Source organism: Capsicum annuum, chromosome 6 (genome assembly GCF_002878395.1).
Source record: "Capsicum annuum cultivar UCD-10X-F1 chromosome 6, UCD10Xv1.1, whole genome shotgun sequence".
Lineage (NCBI taxonomy): Eukaryota > Viridiplantae > Streptophyta > Magnoliopsida > Solanales > Solanaceae > Capsicum > Capsicum annuum.
Window position 1 is genome coordinate 126,015,748 of NC_061116.1, and position 20,495 is coordinate 126,036,242.

The following is a 20,495-nucleotide window of genomic DNA, read 5'->3' on the forward strand; positions in this document are numbered from 1 at the left end:
AATTTGGAATTATATTTTGGAAAAGTAAAAATAAGAAAAACTTGTTTTCACTTTTTTTTACTTCGACTTCTCTGACAAAATTTTTAAAACAACTTTAAATTATAATCATGACCAAATACAACTCTAAATTCAATTCCAACTTTATTTTTAACTCTGAAAAACTATGTTTTCGTGGCCAGGGCCTTAATTTTCAAGGTTAATTGCCTACTCATTCCTTGAGAAAAGGAGAGTTAACAAAGGCGCTGGCGAAAAAAAGGTAGGAAAATATGAGCAACCAATCAAAATCGGGCAGAAGATGTCGATGATGAGGCGTCGACAGTTATTTGGACAAACAATGTTGTGGCATTTGGCTCCTTTTCTTTGAATATCCTTCCTTTTCCCTCGGCATATGCTCCCCGAGTCTCCCCTTATCCCTCTAGACTCTTATGTCTTTGTCCTTACAAATTCTCACTCCTCACTCCAAATTCAAAACCCCTTACAACCTTTCTCTAATAATGGCTGTGCTTCAGCAGCATAACAACCTTGTCTTCACTTTTGGGTCAAAATATAGCAAGTCACTTTTCTTCTTCAACTCTTATAACAACTCTTGTCTTAATTATGTAACGAAGCCTCTCGCCTCTACATCTTCATCTCTGTTTTCATCGCCATTTCAATCCTCGCGTCCTTTAGTACGCTTAACGCGCGTTTCCACCGCTCCTGTAGAGTACGTGCCACCAGCTCCTGACTTCGATTTTCACAAAGAAATCGCCAGGTTAAAAGCTTTGAAATTGAAGCTTGATAATTGTCCTAATTTGATGGACAGAATCAGAGTGATTGACTCTGATAGTCGTGTAAATTCCTTTTTCTGCTCCCATAAGTATTCGTTTTCTAGGGTTTTGGAGACTTTGCGTTTGGATAACTATGAAGTTTTTTTGCTTAAATGCGTGGTTGCTGCTGGGCAACAACATGTTTTTGGTGATGTTTGTATACAGTTTGATGCCACAAGAAGTTCACTCAAGAGTGCTTTGTTTGCGTTGGCGGAGATGATTGAGAATTGGGATGTAAATGACGGTACTGGTCGCCGTGGTGTTAATGGTTATGGCCTTGAAACTGAAGAGTATGAGGCATTGAGGTCAATGTTGAAAATTATTGCCGATGTTGAGCGGTTTTATGATTGCATTGGAGGAATAATAGGGTTAGTTCTCCCTGTTTTACTTCCATTGGACCTTCTCATATTAATTGTTTATTTCAACTAGCTGAACCTTGTATTTGTTAAGACTAAAAGAGGTAAATACGAAAACAAAAAAAGTAAGAACACCAAGTTGAACGTGGAAAAACCCTTCAAGTCGAAGTTAACAACCATCGAGATCCAAATTGCTCCACTATAACAATAAGAGGGTTACAAATATTCTCCGAATGAACACACAACAAGAGACAAACACGGAGACGCAGTAGCTACACCAACAAAAGTAAATCAAGAGAAATCACCCAAAATAGAGCTACTATTCGGGACTCAATACCAGATGATGCGAACCTCCAAATCCTATCTCCACCGTTCAAATCAAACACCAAAATGTTAGGAACACTCAGTCAAAATTTCAGTCCGATCCAACGGTCAACAAGCCAGCAAACACGATCGGAAGTTGGCTGGTCGGAGAGGAAAAACTTCCTCAACTAAACTCTTTCTCTCTTCTCTCTTTGGTGAAAGCTCTCTCAAAAACCTCTCTTATGTGCTAATGTCTCTCAAAGACAAATACCAACAACAACAACAACAAACCCAGTGTATTCCCACCTAGTGAGGTCTGGGGGGTAAGATGTACGCAGTCCATACCTCTACCTCTGATGAAGTAGAAAGGCTGTTTTCGATAGACCCCCGGCTCAAGGCACGAGATACCACACAAACACATCGTGCAGCACAGAAGCAGATTACATAACATAAATACGGCACCCATAAGTAATATAAAGCAGAGGAAAGCAGGGAAAGCACACAGATTCGTAATACAACATGGAACACGGAACACGGAATCATGACAAGAATAAAACCCCCACCAAGTAGTTCCCTACACTAGCGACCCGAACTGGCCCTAATACTCTGCCGTAATTCGCGTCCTCTAGACCTTCCTATCTAGGGTCATGTCCTCGGTGAGCTGTAACTGTTCCATGTCCCGCCTAACCACCTCACCCCAGTACTTCTTCGGCTTACCCCTATCCCGCCTAAAACCATCCAACGCTAGCCTCTCACACCTACGGACCGGGGCATCCATGCTCCTCCTCTTCACGTGTCCGAACCATCTCAATCGTGCTTCCCGCATCTTGCACTCCACTGAAGTCACACCAACCTTCTCCCGAATAGTCTCATTCCGAACTCTAAAGCCAAACCAACTCAAAATAGAAATAGAAATCCAAATCCTTTTTTCAAATAGGCCTTTGGCTGGAACATTGGCCACGACCCAACAAATTTCCCCTCCTTCCAAGGGGCCAAATGGCTTTTCAAGCGGAGGAACTCATGACAGGGTTCATGCCTGCCAAAGTTCTACAATACTTATGCTTCTCTACAACCACCACCTTTGTTAGCATATCTGAAGGATTGTCATTAGTGTGTATCTTTTCAACCTCAAATAATTTCTCTTCCACGGTCATTCTAATCCAATGATACTTTCTACTAATATGTTTGGACTTCGAATGAATGTGGAGTGCTTGGTGAGATGAATAGCACTCTGATTATCACAAAATAAGTCGAACCTTGATTGCTCAAAGTCAAGATCTTTCATAAATTCCTTCATCCAAAGCAATTCTTTAGCACCTTCAGTGATAGTAATATATTCGGTTCTGTGGTGGATAGAGCTTTCTTACCTTTCGGTAATTCCACTAACTCATATGTGCCATTCTCATGGAGTGACTTCATCTCATCTTCCATAGCTTCTACCCACTCATCTCTGTGAGTATCTTGCATCATCATGATATCCCATGTCTGTCAAAAGTACATACTTATTTGGAGAATAAAGTGTTGATTTTTGCTTCTCCCTAGAAGATCTTCTACAAGGGGTTTCAGGAACATCTGCCAGAAGAAGGGTTTGTTGTTGATCAACCACAACATCATTAATCAAACCATCTGAAGGTTCTATATCCTCTTGATCATCATCTGCACTATTATCTTGGGTTCCATTATGTGCAATAGATGTATCCGTTATAGGAATTGAAACAACATCAACTAAGCTTTCATTATTATGGGAATTTGTTTTCTCAGTCTTGTCAATATCTTCAATAGTTTGATCTTCAAAGAACACTGCATCACGTCTTCTAATAAGCTTCTTATCAACTGGATCATTAAAGCGATACCCAAACTCATCTTGACCACAACCAATGAAAATGCACTGCTTGGTTTTGACATCCAGTTTTGACCTCTCATCTTTTGGAACATGCACACAAGCTTTACACTCGAAGACTTTCAAATGATCATAGGAAACATCCTTAGCAAACCAAACTCTATTTGAAACATCACCATCCAAAGCAACTGCAGGAGACAAATTGATAACATAAGCAACAACATTAAGTGCTTCCGCCCAAAAGGAATTTGGAAGTTTAGCCTCTGAAAGTATACATCTAACTCTCTCAACTAGAGTTTTGTTCATCTTTTCTTCCAAGCCATTCAATTGAGGCATCTTGGGTGGAGTTCTCTGATGATGAATTCCTCGTAATTTGCAATAGTTATCAAAAGGACCAATATATTCACCGCCATTGTCAGTGCGAATAATTTTAGCTTCTTCCCTGTTTGTCTCTCAGATTCCTTAAACACGTCAAGTACTTGATCTTTGGATTTTAAACCACGAGCTTCTCTGCTTCAAATCCCAGGCGGAGGAAAAAAAGACTATTATTTTCCAATCTACGCGGATCTTGGTGGATTAAATACCTCATTCTGGTGGGAGGCAGGTGCGCAAGTGACCGGGACTCCGCCGTCATTTAAGAAAATATTTTAAGTTACTCTACTAAATTTGAGTTATTTATGAAAATCCTTTCACTAAATATAAAGAGTAAACTTTATACAATGTGAATCTCTTAGCTGAGCTTCTAGCATAATTATCCTCTTGCATATTAAAACCTTAATAAGTATATCATCCTAAAACTTAAAACCTTACTATCTATTGTCATGCAATTACAAAGATAGTAATTGTTTGATTATTAATGAGCATATGGAAAGTATTTCTGCTCAAACTTGCCTAATACCTTTGCAGAGTTTGATGTAACATTATCAAACATAGTTACTGTCAAATTCAGTTTTTTCGAAGTTTTAAAATATGTAATGGAAGAACACCAAGCAAATTCCCTTTTACTAGGTGGTTCAGTTACTGATTTTTGTGGGCAAACTTGAGATAGCATAAATTATTTAATGCTACTTAAGTACCTCCAACTTTCTGGATTGTGAAGAGTTTAGTGTTTATATTTTTCTAGCAAATGTTAGTTTCCTTATGCTATATTCCCTTCATCCCATTTAATATTTTCTGAGCTTCATACGCTATAAGTCTGCTTTAGTGCCTCCGATTTTCTGGATTTGAAGAGTTGAGTGTTTTCGTTTTTCCATAAATTTTAGTTTCCTTATGCTGTTTCTCCTTTATTCCTTCTGATATTTGCTGAGCCTTCATACTCTATTACATTTAGCCAAAAAAGCTGAGTTTTCCTTTAAGCTTTGTACATGAGGAGGAGCTTTAGAAAATCATTTTTTATGATTTTTTTGTTAAGTTTCAAAAATAATTGGTCATTAAGTCTTCCCATTGTTGAACTATTTATTGAGATGTTCCAGAGCTTTTTAAGCTACTCTTATTAATGAAATACAACAACATTGCTGCAGGTATCAGATCATGGTCCTTGAGCTTCTTTCTCAGTCAACTTTTGAACGACCGTGTCTGTCCCATAACTCAAATAATTCTCTCAAGCGTGAGATAACTGAAATTCATCCTCCAAGTGTGCTTGATCTTTCTCAGGATTTAGAATATGCATCTCAAGCAGCTATATGGGGAATTGAAGTTAGTCAATGCTCTATATTTTATAGATGTCCACACATGTAATTCTGGCATTGGTCTACTCACTGTTCAACTCTTTTGAAGGGTTTGCCAAACATGGGTGAAATATATCCTCTTGGTGGCTCGGCGGACAGGCTGGGTTTGGTTGACTCAAACTCAGGTGAATGTCTTCCAGCTGCAATGCTTCCATACTGTGGGCGTACTCTATTAGAAGGTCTTATAAGAGATCTTCAGGTAATAGAAATATCCTTATGAAGTGATTTGTTTCTGCATTAATAGTGTTCTAAATCAAATCAAAACAAAGATGATATCCTTTAACTACTGCAAGGCTAGGGAATACCTGTATTTCAAGTTATACGGAAAACAGTGCATCACTCCAGTTGCAATCATGACAAGTGCAGCAAAAAGCAATCATGAGCATGTCACCTCTCTGTGTCAGGGACTCCGCTGGTTCGGAAGGGGAAGATCAAAGTTTAAACTCTTTGAGCAGGTAAAAATTTGAATGCTTTCGGTTCCTATGAATCCATGAATTGATGTGTGCTCTTATATTTATTACAGAAGCTGTTCATTTGGTGATTTAACTTGTCAATTGCTAGCCTCTTGTTCCAGCTGTTAGTGCAGAAGATGGGCAGTGGTTGGCTAGTAGACCGTTCAAGCCTGTATGCAAGCCAGGTGGTCATGGGGTGATCTGGAAACTTGCTTATAATGAAGGTGTTTTCCAGTGGTTTCACGATCATGGAAGACGAGGTGCAACCGTGCGACAAGTCAGGTTAACTTCAAATTTATAACTGTTTTGTCAAAATAATTACTAATTTTGAATAAAAAGAGAAATTGTGGTATAATCTATGTCCTGAATATGATCGATATTTTGACTATGCAGTAATGTTGTGGCAGCTACAGATGTGACTCTTTTGGCTTTAGCTGGAATTGGTTTGCGTCAAGGAAAGGTAAGGAATTATACCATGTCAGTTATTTCAATAAGCATGCAGTTTGGGCAGTAGAAAATTAGAGAATTGGATTTGACTGCAATCTATTCTTGATATTCCTAAATCACCTAATTTCGACAGTGGGAGAAGATCAAATAGGACTCGGTGAATTAGGCAATATGAATCCTTTTAGTTCATGAGCCGTGGGTCTATCGGAAACAGCCTCTCTATCTCACCTTTGAGGTAGTGGTATGGACTGCGTACACTTATCCTCCCCAGACCCCACTTGGTGAGAATTTACTGGCTATGTTGTTGTTGAATCCTTTTAAGTTCATGATATTAGTGCCACCGTGGGAAAAATGAATTCTCTTAAATATTCGATCAGCAGGAACAGTTTATGGAACACAAGATATGTATAGGCAGTAATCTTCTCTCGCTTGGAGAAGCCAGGACAAGAATATATTTTGTCCTAGCCATGTTGACCTTTATGCATTACTGTTATTTAGTTATTATCTTCTGTGGTCATATCCAAAATTTCCAGAAACTGGGATTTGCTTCATGTAAGCGAAATGCTGCTGCTACTGAAGGCATAAATGTTCTTATTGAAAAGAAGAATCTTGAGGGGAAATGGACTTATGGTATATCCTGCATAGAATATACCGAGTTTGACAAGTTTGGAATGACAGATAATCCCTTTTCTTCTTACAGGTACTCTATGTCTTTCTTATTCAAATTCAAATGCAAAGAATGATTTCTTTAATTGGAACCTTTGGTCAGCTTATCTTCCATTCACAGTTTTAAAATGATGTGATCAAAATTAGCGTATGTAAAATGTGTCAAAATGAGTTTTTTCTTGTGACAGTAGCTTTAGAATTTTGAACGACCTTGTATGTTGTCTCTTGAGAGTACCAGCTGATACTAGATTTCTTACTACAAATTGATGCTGTCTATTGTAGCTCCCGGAATCAACTTTTCTAAATAGCTTTTAATGATTGATGCTAAAAATCTCCCTGAACCTGACATTGTGGTCCATGATTTGAAATTGGTGATGCACGTGAATAATAAGAAAGCAAACCTTTTGGCAATCAAGTACAGTCAAACAAATCCAATTCTGATGCGAAAATTCAAATTATGGTTTTCCTAAAAATTACCTTTTGCTCTCAGCTGCTTTTTTGGAAGTGTAGAAACTAATTTATGCTGATATTAAATTTGAGGATCCGATATTACTGCATCAAGACTTTTATTGCATGTGTGGAGGACCTACCACTATGGCAGTTATTTCCTCCATTTCAATTTGTGTCAAGTGTTTGATTGGACAAGGAGTTTCAGAAAGACTTACCTGTGGTTTTAAGGTTATTGTGACTGTGAAAGCATGCCATTATGGGTAAAATGCTAAGTTTAAAGTTAAATTTTTTCCAATAATTGAAAGGTATCATTCTTTTTAGAACGCACTAATAAGGAAATAGTGCCGGATAAAATGGAATTGACAATTGAGGAGTATTGTATTAGGTGTGAACCTGGCCTCTCTCTTTGTAAATTGTAACTCTAACCACAGTTAGCTAATTAGTTTTTCATCCTTCTCTCCAACTTTCTATAGTAAAAATGACCTTATTATAAATACTCTTACCATTCTAGAAAATTCTTATTTCGTATCTTCATCCTTTGTTAAGTTTACAGGACGAATTTCCTGCCAATACAAATATTTTATATGTTGATTTGCCCTCTGCTGAGCTTGTTGCTTCAAGTAATGATGAGACTAGTTTGCCTGGAATGGTGCTTAATGTGAAAAAAGCAATCACATTTGTCGACCAATTTGGAAGCAAGCGTAGGTAAGATATACATCTTGTAGGTGTGTAAGCTATTCTAAAGGCCTCTTTGTTTTTATTTGATTGGGACATGTGCTTATTATCAAATTTATGGCTGATAGATACCATGACTACAAAAAATGCATTGAACACCAAAGATGAAAGTATCTTGGTTTGTTATAACTTTCAGCTCACCTGCATTCTGTCTTACGTTTACAAATTATTGACCATATAAGATTAAAAATGTTTCCCGGGTAAAATACAAAGTTTTGTTGTTGCACATATTTAGCAGTTTCCCAAGCTCTAGTTGCAAAGGGACTAATTGTTGCACTTATCACCAAAATGGACCATGTCATACATTTTTTTCCTTGAAATGATAAGAGAAAATACATAAATACCCCTCTGATCTTGTCCGAGTTTTACAAAAAGACACCTAAACTTTAACTTTGACCTATTACCCCACGATTCTTCTTTATTCCGTTGCAAATACACCATTTTTCGCTGAATTTCAGTCACAACAAAGAGAGTGAATGCACGCACCAATCAGGTGCTGCCACGTGTTAAATATATTTAATTTCATATTTTATTTTATTTTCTTAATATTTTTTTCTTTTTATTTAATTTATCACCCCACCCCACCCCCTCTTCCCCCACCCTTTTTATTTTATTTATGACCCCACCCCTACCCCGTCCAACATCCCCCTTCCCCATTCTCGTCCAGTTCCCTCCATTAAAGTGGAGCTTAAAGCTTCTGTGCAATCTCCATTTTTATTTTATTTATGACCCCACCCCACCCTCCACCCCCATCCCCACTCCATCCAACATCTCCCTCCCCCATCCCCCGTCCAGTTCCCTCCATTAAAATGGAGCTTAAAGCTTCATTAAAATGGAGATTGTACATCAGCTTTCCTTTTCAAAATTATGGTGATGATGATGATGTTGTTGTTGCTTTAATTGATATTGTTGCTGCTGTAATTGATTTTGTTGTTGAGTTATGGTGATGAAGAAGAAGTTGGGGAAGAAGACAATAGTGGATGGGGGGTTGCGGGGGGTGGGAGGGTATGAAATAATTTTAATAAATAAGTAGATATTGATTTTTTTTAAAAAAGAATATAAATTATATATCAATTATTTACATGTGGCAGCTTTTTATTGGTCAAAAAAGTCAAATTTGAGCCCTTTCACGCGTCTGTGGCGCGTGTATACACGCAGAGGTACAAAATGGTGTATTTGCAACGGAATAAAGAAAATCGTGAAGTAATAGGTCGAAGTTAAAGTTTAGGTGTCTTTTTGCTAAACTCGAACAAGATCAGGGGGTATTTATGTATTTTCTCAAATGATAAAGGTAAACTATGTCATATAATTTATATCTTTGATATTATTGAGTACACCGGGTTAAGTTCAGAAATGGCTCTAAAATGGGATGGTTTTGTTATTTTGTTCCTTGTAAAAAAGGTCTTACAAAAATGACCTCTATAAGAGGTGGTCTTGATTTTTGGCCCTGCTTAATAAATTTTCTCCATAAGGTAGACATTCTAACTCTTGTCCATAACACAGACATCATGACATTTAAAGACGATGAACCAGCACAAGTGACCAGGAGTTCTGCCTTATAAGCAAAAGTTTGAACTTAGATATATTGCCCATAAGACGGATGTTTAGGACATTTTAAGACTGTGAACCTGCTCAATTGACCACAAGCTCTCTGCCTTTATAGGCAAATGTTATAACTTATTTACCGGGGACAAAAGTTTAAGACCATACACTTTTGGGGACAAAAATTCAAGACCGAACATTTAAGGGACAAAAGTTCAAGACCGGACACTTTGAGGGACACTAGACGTAATTTCTTGGATTACTCCAGTGTTCGGCTTTCCTTGTCATTTTCAGTTGACTAAGATGTTATGAATTTGAAAATAAGTTTTTATTTGGGTTTGAAATACTCTAACTGCGCAATTAGAAATATCAAGTTCAGCTACTCCTGTTATCTTTTCCCCATTTGACGTGACATACTCTCCTTTTTTTTTTGAGACTCCTTTATCTGTATACATTTGAAATGTGGATAAATAATTTTGTGCGTGAACACTGGCACAAACATTTAGTAATCATGATCATTTTATTCTCAAGTTTGAAGAATTCAAAAGGGAAAATAAGAATAAGTACCCCTTAAAACTTTAGGCGAATTTTCAATTACACGCTTAATTTTTGTGGAGGTTCTATTACCCTCTTGAACTTCTTTAAAATTGAATAAATACCACCTTAATACTGGATAACCAGATATCTGACAGAGAGTCTTGTGCACACACTTTCATGTATGCGTTTTAATTTTTTCCTTTATTTTCTTTTGTAATATTCCATTTCTTTCGTTAGTTTCTACAGCTCCTTCGTCTATCCCCTTCATTGCAAGTACACACAACCCAAAATCCTTCTTCACCTCTACAAACACACCCACCACCAAAAGCCTCAATTCTCGTTCTATTTCTTCTTCTACTTCTTCTTCTTCACTTTAACTAGAACAATGGACGAGAATCAGGGCCTTCAACAATCTCAACATCTCCATGACCCTTCACTGTTTTAGTAAAAGTTTCTAGAGACAGCTTGGAAGTATGATTATATTCAGAATATAAGAATCAACGGAAACGTCTATCTATCCATGAATATCTATTCTGTCTGTATATCTAGGGGATCTCTCTGTACATATAGATAGTCTGCCTAGGTATTGCTTTCATCAAACTCAAGTAAATTTTTTGGTATAATTTGATCTAGGCAGTTGTAATCAAAGGTGGTTAATTTTGGGGTAGGGATGACACCGGAATCAGAACTAACTGAAATTGAAATTGGGATTAAGGTTGGAAAATAGAGTAGGTTTGAAGATCAACGTGTGTAAATTAATCAAGGGGTTGAGTGTTAGTTCAATTCTGGAGATACTTCTGGGTATTAGGTTCGGAGAAAAGGTGAAATTGGTGTATTCAAGGCGAAGATTGAGCCCCTTAACCCAAAATGTAAACTTTACAAGTTGCTCTCTACTTCAAGAAAGCCCCACCTCCAATTTTGGGAGATTCCACCGTCCCAATTAATAGAACCAACAGTGTGCAGACCACCGGCGAACTTTTACGGTCGACATTAATGGAGAGCGTTAATCTCCAGTTGTTTACCAGTCAAGAAAGAAAAAACAAACAGGCTGGATTTCAAAATGAAAAAGAATGAATAGAGATATATTAGTTTAAGTTATAGTGATAATCAATTATTTTTAAAAATAATAATCAAGTCTATTTAATTGTATAATATTCAAGTTTAAATTTTCCATTTGTACAAATTAATCAGTTTTATACTTATATTTTATTGTGGGAATACACTGGGTTTGCTGTTGTTGTTGTTGTTATACTTATGTTTTATCACTCACATGCATCCAAGTGAGTGTCATCATCCTCTAAGGGGTCGTATGGTGTTAGAGATAAGGGATAATAATTTAGAAATAAATTACAGGATTATTTTATCCTGCTTTTGTCAGGGGTATTAATTAGTCCCCGGATTATTTATCTCACCTTTTTACTATAATTATGGAATAAGATATCCCATTTATATAGTGGGATAATTAATCCCATGGGATATCTCAATCCATGTGTTTATTTTGTCTATCTCATCCTTCTAATCAAACAATCCCTAAGGGTGTATTTATTCCATTTTAAGAAAGTTTATGGGGCCCTTGATAGGAAAGTGTGGAGGACTAGGATTAGGGTACAGGGTTAGTGGGTAAGAGTTCAGTCGTTATAGTAGGGAAGAGTGATTTGTTGGTATCTGCGTCTGGAGTTTCTTGTTCATGGTGTTTCAGTGATGTCTATGATTTTGGATGGTTAAGTTTAAAATAGTATCTTGGGGTGTCTTATTTGCTTTACTATCTAGCAGTGTGTTATCCCATCTTGTCGTGTGCTTGTGTTTTTTGTTTTCGGGGGTCTATCGGAAACAACTCTCTACTTCTTCTGAGGTAGTGGCATGGATTGCATACACTTTTACCCTCCTCAGACCTCACTTTATGGAAATATACCGGGTATGTTGTTGTTCGAAAGTTCATGAGGATAATATAGCCCCCAAGAAAGATTTAGTGTATAGTTGAAAATCCGACTCAAGTATAAGGGGGTACTTATGCCTATTCCTTATTCAAAATAACTTTGTGTTTTAACTGACAGATTTTCTTTATATACACATTTCGAGTAATATTTCCTATTTTCAATTTATTTGTTCTACTTTTCTTTTTAGTCCGTTTAAAAAAGAATCTGTCCTTTTTTGATAATTTTTTAATTTGAACTTTCCACATGGTATGTTTACGGCCACAAGATTTGCATATCTTTGATTTAAAGATTCAGAAGTCTTATTTATTTTCTTAAAATCTGGCCAAATCAAAACAAGACAATTTGGAGGGAGTAATTTTGTTTCTTTTACAACTAGCACAATATCTCTCTTATTTTTCCATTAATATTGCAATACCTTGGTCAGAATTTCGTACAATTTCTATGTGAAAAAAAAATGTGGCACTTTCAATGATCAATATTTTATAGAAAACCGAAAGACTGAAGAATTCTAGTTATCCTCACAATAAAGCTAGTATTAGATGTATGTTACACTAGTATTTTTATTTAGTTACTCCATACCTTTATTAAAAAAATAGTTACTTGCGAAATATCTAGGGAAAAGTTAGTATATTGAGGTTTGTTCAGAGGTGGATTCAGGATTTGAGCGTAATGGGGGCACCACTATCTTTAGTACGTTAATTACTAGCAACAAAGTTTGGCATCCAACTCTTAAAAAACCTACTGATTATGATAACAAAGTACAAAAAAAAGGCTATAGAAATTAGAATGAGGAAAAAGAATTCTTTCTTTTGTTAAGAATTAACGGGAAGACTAAACAAATAGGTTTTGGAATTTGCGGCTTTTGGGGGAGGGTTTAATCAAAAAGTTGGGTGGGAGTGGAGATCAAAAAATAAATAAAATTTATGTGTGTCTGTAATTTGTAAAAACGATTTAAAGAACAGTACAAAAACGAGGTTTAAAATTAGAATGAGGAAAAATAAGTTCGAGAGTGAGTACTACAGATTAAAAACAACAACAACATTCCCAGTATATTCCCACCAAATGGGATCTGGGGAGGGCAAGTGTATGCAGTCCATACCACTACCTCAGAGGTGAGATAGAGAGGTTGTTTTCAATAGTCCCCCGACTCATGAACTAAAAGGATTCATATTGCCTAATTCAGCGAGTCCTATTTGATCTTCTCCCACTGTCGAAATTAGGTGATTTAGGAATATCAAGAATAGTTTGCAGTCAATTCCAATTCTCTAATTTTCTACTGCCTAAACTGCATGCTTATTGAAATAATTGACATGGTATAATTCTTACCTTTCCTTGATGCAAACCAATTCCAGCTAAAGCCAAAAGAGTCACATTTGTACCCGCCTCAACATTACTGACTTGTCGTATGCTCTAACTGCATGTTCTATTAAAGAATAAAGTCAAAAGTAAAAATAAAAATAAAACTACCTGCTAAAAAAGAAAAAAGTATGCTTTAACTGAGATTCGATCTTGCGTCCTGCACTTGGGAGGAGAGCCCAAGGGGCATTAGACCAACTGGTTTACACCGATAGATGTGATATTGTGTGTGTGGGGGTGGGGGGTGGGGTTTCTTTTAATACATATCTTAGTTTCGCAAGGTATATACACAGTTTTTTCTGAGGTTACCGGCTGCACGTGCACCCCTCCTAATAGGTAGGCTAGGTTCGTCCCTTGGTTTGTTTGACTAATAACTTTGATTTATGCTCTTTATGATTTACTGGACTGGCACAATATTTTGAACTGCTGCACTTCAAGAAAGATGATTGTGTCACATATATAAACCCTTTCTGTAGTTTATTCTTGATGGAATGATCCCCTTGTTTAACGTTTTTCTCTGTGAAGTTTTTATCCTTGCTTTGGAAGTTTTCTTTCCTGCAGTAGCTTCATATCTGACTGAGTTCTCAGTTCAGTAACAATAATTCAGATATGCTAGTTCTTTACTGATACCTAGCATATCTGAATTATTGTTACTGAACTGAGAACTCAGTCAGATATGAAGCTACTGCAGGAGGGGGTGTGAATGACAAATTAGAGGTGTGGAGGCAAACTCTTGAGTCTAAAGGGTTCAGGGTGAGCAGAAGCAAGACAGAGTATGTGAAATGCAAGTTTAATGACGTGAGGCGGGAGAATGAGGTAGTAGTGAAGCTGGAATCACAGGAGGTATGTAAGAGGGATAGTTTCAAGTATCTCGGGTCCGTGATCCAGAGTAACGGTGAGATTGACGAGGATGTCTCGCACCGTATTGGGGCGGGATGGATGAAGTGGAAGCTCGCGTCGGGGGTGCTGTGTGATAAGAAGGTGCCACCCAAGCTTAAAGGCAAATTCTACAGGGTGGTAGTCCGTCCGGCCATGTTGTATGGAGCGGAGTGTTGGCCAGTTAAGAACTCCCACATCCAAAAAATGAAGGTGGCAGAAATGCGGATGTTGCGCTGGATGTGTGGGCTGACTAGAGGGGATAGAGTTCGGAATGAGACTATTCGGGAGAAGGTTGGTGTGACTCCAGTGGAGTGCAAGATGCGGGAAGCCCGATTGAGATGGTTCGGACACGTGAAGAGGAGAGGCATGGATGCCTCGGTCCGTAGGTGTGAGAGGCTAGCGTTGGATGGTTTTAGGCGGGGTAGGGGTAGGCCAAAGAAGTACTGGGGTGAGGTGATTAGGCGGGACATGGAGCAGTTACAGCTCACCGAGGACATGACCCTAGATAGGAAGGTCTGGAGGACGCGGATTAGGGCAGAGGACTAGGGCCAGTTTGGGTCGCTAGTGTAGGGAATTACTTGGCGGGGGTTTTATGCCTGTTATGATTCCGTGTTCCATGTTTTATTACGAATCTGTGTGCTTTTCTCTGTTTTATATTACTTATGGGTGCCGTATTTATGATATGTAATCTTGTGCTGTGCTTTACTATGTGTTTGTGTGGTATCTCGTGCCTTGAGCCGGGGGTTTATCGGAAACAGCCTTTCTATTTCTTTAGAGGTAGAGGTATGGACTGCGTACATCTTACCCCCCCAGACCCCACTAGGTGGCCTACTAGGTGGGAATACACTGGGTTTGTTGTTGTTGTAGTTCTTTACTGATACCAAACATTCTACTTTCTGTGCCAGTGTCCGAGGTGGCCGTCTTGAATGCACAATGCAAAACCTTGTCGACAACTTTTTCAACACATGCTCATCTCGATGTTATGATGGTGTCAAAGGTCTGACATGGCTATTTTGAGTAAAGTTCTTTTAGCATATTATCTTAAACCCTCTGTCTTAATGCAGTTTTGAGTGAACCAATTTGCTTATATTGCAGATGGACTGGATACTTTTATTGTGTATAATGAAAGAAAGAAGGTGACATCATCTGCCAAGAAGAAACGTACAGAGGGTGACAAGTCTCTTCACCAGGTTCTACATAATTTAGTAGCTTCTTCCTGTAATCCGGAACATACTGTTGGAAGATATTACGCAGCGGAAGCATACCAGAATTTTACTGCTTACATGAATTATAGACAACAAACATAAACACGTACTTCAGACAAAGCATGCTTAAAATTAACCAAAAAATACCTCTTGAAGTATGAGCAGATACCTTGAAGCAAGTCCGTCTTCGGTTCGACGGTCTTCTATAGTGATCCCAAATTCACAGTCGAACTCTCTCAATACTTGGGTGGGCAAGTACTGAATAGAAAATTGATTTTTTTTTTCTAGGTTAAGAAGAACCTCTATTTATGGAGATGTTTTCTCAGTCCAAAGAGAAACAAAAACACACACATGTTTTTACTTGAACAAGGAAAAACAGTCAGTTCTCCTTTTCCCTTAGAAATTAGGATTCCGTGTTTTAGTTTAATATGGGCATTGTAAGGAACACAGAATTAATTACTGAGGCTCTCTATTATGGAAATAATTTAAAATATACTACTTTGAATTATTCTTATCATAATAAATTACAAATCATTCCACTAAAAATTCGTAATTGCACTCCTCTATTTTATTTCAAAATTCCTCATTAAACACTTAAGTAATTCCTTATGTTAAGATTACAGATACTAATCAATAAAGTAAATTATTGACGAATTTAATATAATGATTAATTTCCTTTAGAGCAATGCTTAACTTATTTCATATGTCAGATTCATAAATCCATTGGCCAAATTTACACATCTGCGTATCATCAATCTCTATATCGAGACATGGATTCCATCAACTAACTTATTATTTCATCAATATATATTACTATCATCCAATCCACCAGAAATATTGATCCGTCTCAAAATCTCGCCTTTTAATAAATCAAAACGATAAATAATATATACAGATCATAATAGTTATATCCTGATTGAGGATATAAGTACATTTAACAGTTTAGAGAATATGTTTTTATTAGTCAGTCTAAAACAACTATCTCTACTCAAACCTGTTCATTGCATACAAAATGCACTAACTCGAGAAGTTAGAACTATACCACCATTCTCATAATCATGATAAATTACATTTAATCTCGTGCTATAATCATTCTGATGATTTGTCCAAATTTTCTTCGACAATTGTGAACGATAACTTTTAACTTATAAGAACTGATGATTTAATCTTCTGTGTATAAGCTTAAACTCCTATACACCAAATCATCTGCTATACTATATCAAAACACATGGTTTATGAGTCTTACGATACCCATATTGCACCATTGTGCTTCAGATCCAAAAATAACACCTAAAACGCCAAGTGGGTCCTACTTATGGAAAATACATTTCTGAGGTCAATCCAACATTCATTCATGAACAAGGAATCATAAACCTCAAGAAATGGGTGAAAACAAGGCAAACAATCTCCCACCAAGACTCATAACTATGCACCTACAACTATAACACGCAATCCTTCTACATGTCTATCAAAAGATTTTTTGGTAAAGCTTTTGTAAAAGGGTCTGCCAAGTTATTTTCTGATGCAATCTTTGCAACCACCACATCTCCCCTTTACACTGTCTCGAATCAAATGATATTTATGCTCAATGTGTTTTGCCTTCTTATGGCTCCGTGGTTCCTTCGAATTTGCAACTACACCACTATTGTCACAATAAATTGTAAGTGGTGCCTCTATTGCATAGACAACCACCAAGTCTTTGAGAAAGTTTCTAAGCCATACTGCCTCCTTAGCTGCCTTAGAGGCTGCTACATACTCAGCTTCCATGGTAGAATCAGCAACACGAGTTTGCTTGATGGTCCTCAAAACAACGGTTGCACCTCGCAAAGTAAACACATTTCCAGAGGTCGACTTTCTAGAGTCCTTGTCAAACTGAAAATCTGAGTCTGTGTACCTTATGGGCACCAACTCATTTGAATGATAAACTAGCATGTAATTCCTAGTCTTTTTCAGATTCTTGATTATGTGCTTAACTGTTGTCCAGTGTTCTATTCCAGGATTAAATTTAAATCTGCTAACCATGGCTACAACAAAACAAATGTCAGGTCTAGTACACAACATCACATACATGAGGCTTCCTACAACTGATGCATAAGGAACTACCTTCATGTTTTTCATCCTCTCATCTATCTTAGAACATTGATCCTTAGAGAAATTCCATGTCTAAAAGGAAAACCCTTTTTTGGAATTATGCATGCTGAACTTGGTGAGAATTGTATCAATATAAAGAGTTCGAGATAAGCAAAACATCTTTTTCTTGCGATCACATAGAATTTTGATCCCAAGGTTGTGAGCAGCTTCTCCTAAATTTTTCATATCAAATTACTGAATAGCCATTTCTTAACTGAATTCAACAAGCCCACATTATTTCCTATGGGCAAGATATCAGTGACATACAATACTAGAAACACCACTTTGTCCCCATTTCGCTTTTTTTACGCACAAAACTCATCAAGACATTACTCAAAACCTAAAGTCTTAACCACATTGTCAAACAAGTGTTCCATGCCCTAGAAGCTTGCTTTAATCATATATGAATCTTTTAAGCTTGCACAACATGTGCTCTTTCCCCTTTTCAATAAAACCTTCTGGCTGCCGCATAAAAATGCTCCCATCAAGATTTCCATTAAGGAAAACTGTCTTGACGTCCATTTGCCAAATCTCATAATCATAATGAGCAGCAATGGATAAGAGAATTTTCATAAACTTAAGCATGAGTACTAGCGAAAAGGTTTCATTATAATCGATCCTTTCTTTTTGAGTAAATCCTTTTGCAACAAGCCTAGCATTGTAAGTTTACAAGTTTTTGCCTACTCCTCTCTTTTTCTTATAGATCCACTTGCATCCAAAGGGTTTGACTCCATCTACATGTGGTTCTACAAGATCCCAGACTTTTTGGAGTACATAGACTCCAATTCTGATTTCATAGCAATAGTCTATTTGTCTGCATATATTTTGCAGTGTTTGGTCGTAATTCATGGGCTCGGTATTCAACTCTTCAGAGGTTCTATCAAAAGACTCTCCCAAGAGTACATATCGAGATGATTTTCTTATCTCTCTCCCTGTCGTAGCATTGCAGTTGTAAGGGTCGGTATAGAGACAACTACACTATTATGATCTTGTGGTTGAACCGCATCATTTACTGGATTTTGAGTCTCTCTGTTATCCTTAGTACCTTGCAGTGTTGGGACATCAATGACTTCTTCCTCTAGTGTACCCTCATAACTTTTTGATACAATGAATTTCAAGAACTTGTACTTGTGGAATTGTATGTCTATTAACATCTCTCCCACTACTAAAATGCAATGGTATGTTAATTCTGACATCTGGAGTTTGGATTTGGTTTTCATTATCGTTAGTAGGTTGATTTGTTACCTCGTTGCTTAATTTCCATAAAACTAGTTTACTTCTGGGAATGTGGTTTGTTATAAAATCCTTTTCTAGAAACTTGGTGTTGGTACTTACAACTAGGGGTGTTCATGGGTCGGTTTGGATCGGTTAGTGGTTAAAACCATAACCAAAATCAATTTAGTCGGTTTTTGAATTTCTAAAACCAAACCAAACCAGAAAAAGAAAATAACCGTCGGTTTGGTTCGGTTTGGTTTGGTTTTTCGGTTATTGACTAGCCTACTCCAACCATCTCTAGAATAAACTCCTTTTTTTAACACATAGAAAAGAGTATCACATTGAACAATTTCTCATGAAATATTTGTACAGTGATGGACAAATGACACTATAAACTCTTAAAAATCAGAACAAACACATTAAACAAAACCAACATTAAGATGAAAAGCACCAACTTTGTATTGTAGGCACTAAGATTATCCAACAACATATAAACACATACATGTACATTGTAAAACAGAGCTTTGTATTCTATTGCAATGTACTGCAAGAAGAGATAGAGTTGGACAAATTTGAGTTATCTGTTTACTTTAAAGACTAGTTAGGTGAGCTAATCATATAGGGAAACAATTGAATAAAAAAGGAGACATAAAACTACAATTTGAATCAGGGACCATGGTAACTCGTATTGTGAAAGCTGAAGTAGAAAAAGTAAGGTAGGGACTGTAGGGTTAACTTATTAGTAATAGTAGGTAGAGTTGGGCTTGGGTTTGGGGCTTAGGGCAATTGGGCTAAAGTATTGGTTGGGCTAGACATAGATTAAAATTTAGTTTTAGATTAAATTTAATAAAATATTTATATTTTATTTATAAATTATATATATATATATATATATATATAATTTATCGGTTCGGTTTGGTTATTTTCACGATTTTTTTAAGTAAAATCATAACCAAACCAAATAGCATCGGTTTTTTAAAATTTAAAACCACATCGGTTTTTTTAATCGGTTTGATTTGGTTTACGGTTTGGTTTGGTTTTTAACCAAACCCATGAACACCCCTACTTACAACGACCTTCTTTTCTGTAGGATTGTAAAACTGACCACCTTTCGTTCTTTTAGGGTACCCAATACAATCACATACTTCTGATCTAGGTTCCAACTTTTCTGCCTTTCCTTTCCGCACATGTGCTAGACATCCCCAAATCCGAATATTATCAGACTAGGTTTATGCCCAATCCACAGTTCTATGGGTTGTCACAGGTACAGACTTGGGAGGAACTAAGTTCTGCATACACTTTATAGTTTCTAGTGCATAGCCCAAAACGAAGAAGACAAATTAGAATAACTCAACATTGATTTAGCCATTTTTAAATGTCTTATTTCTTCTTTCTGGGACACTATTCTGTTGTAGAGTTCTAGGTGCAGATATTTGAGACGTAATTTCTTGTTCTGATAAGTAACTCATGAACTCCTTAGAGAGGTATTTGCCACCACAATCAGATCGTAGGGACTTGATACATTTCTCATGTTGTTTCTCTGTTTCTGTCTTAAATTCTTTCAATTTTTCAAAGCATTCAGACTTACGGCGCAACAAATAAACATGTTCATATTTTGAGTAATCATCAATGAAAGTCACGAAATACTCATTACCGTCTTTTGCTCGAACATTCATTGGGCCACACAAATTAGAATGAGTTAACTCTAATTTATCGGTTGCTCTATTTCCTTTTGAGGGAAAATGTCTCTTATGTCATTTTTCCTTCTAAACAGGATTCACATGTTGGTAGTGCCTCCACTTTTAATGAACCTAAAGGTTCATCCCGAACCAACCTCGAAATCCTGTCTAGATTTATGTGACACAGATGCAAATGCCATAAATAAATCTCATTAAATTCAGAAGAATGTTTT

The 20,495-nt window shown here is 37.0% G+C and overlaps 1 protein-coding gene across 5 annotated transcripts in view; it reads left to right on the forward strand.

Moving 5' to 3' along the window:
• Positions 1-232: 232 nt before the first annotated feature.
• The window catches only part of LOC107873296 (UTP--glucose-1-phosphate uridylyltransferase 3, chloroplastic), a 39,931-nt gene continuing 19,668 nt past the window's right edge, over positions 233-20,495 (forward strand). The window contains exons 1-10 of one of the 5 annotated variants that reach the window (XM_016720084.2): positions 233-1,174; positions 4,826-5,000; positions 5,082-5,231; positions 5,326-5,487; positions 5,594-5,766; positions 5,878-5,944; positions 6,465-6,631; positions 7,594-7,752; positions 14,939-15,030; positions 15,129-15,223. In XM_016720084.2, the coding sequence (XP_016575570.1) occupies positions 426-1,174; positions 4,826-5,000; positions 5,082-5,231; positions 5,326-5,487; positions 5,594-5,766; positions 5,878-5,944; positions 6,465-6,631; positions 7,594-7,752; positions 14,939-15,030; positions 15,129-15,223 (1,989 nt within the window). In that variant the 5' untranslated portion in view covers positions 233-425. Of the gene's footprint in view, positions 1,175-4,825; positions 5,001-5,081; positions 5,232-5,325; positions 5,488-5,593; positions 5,767-5,877; positions 5,945-6,311; positions 6,632-7,593; positions 7,753-14,938; positions 15,031-15,128; positions 15,224-20,495 lie in introns of all 5 variants that reach the window. The other 4 variants (XM_047414875.1, XM_016720083.2, XM_047414874.1 and 1 more) reach the window with 4 other exon arrangements.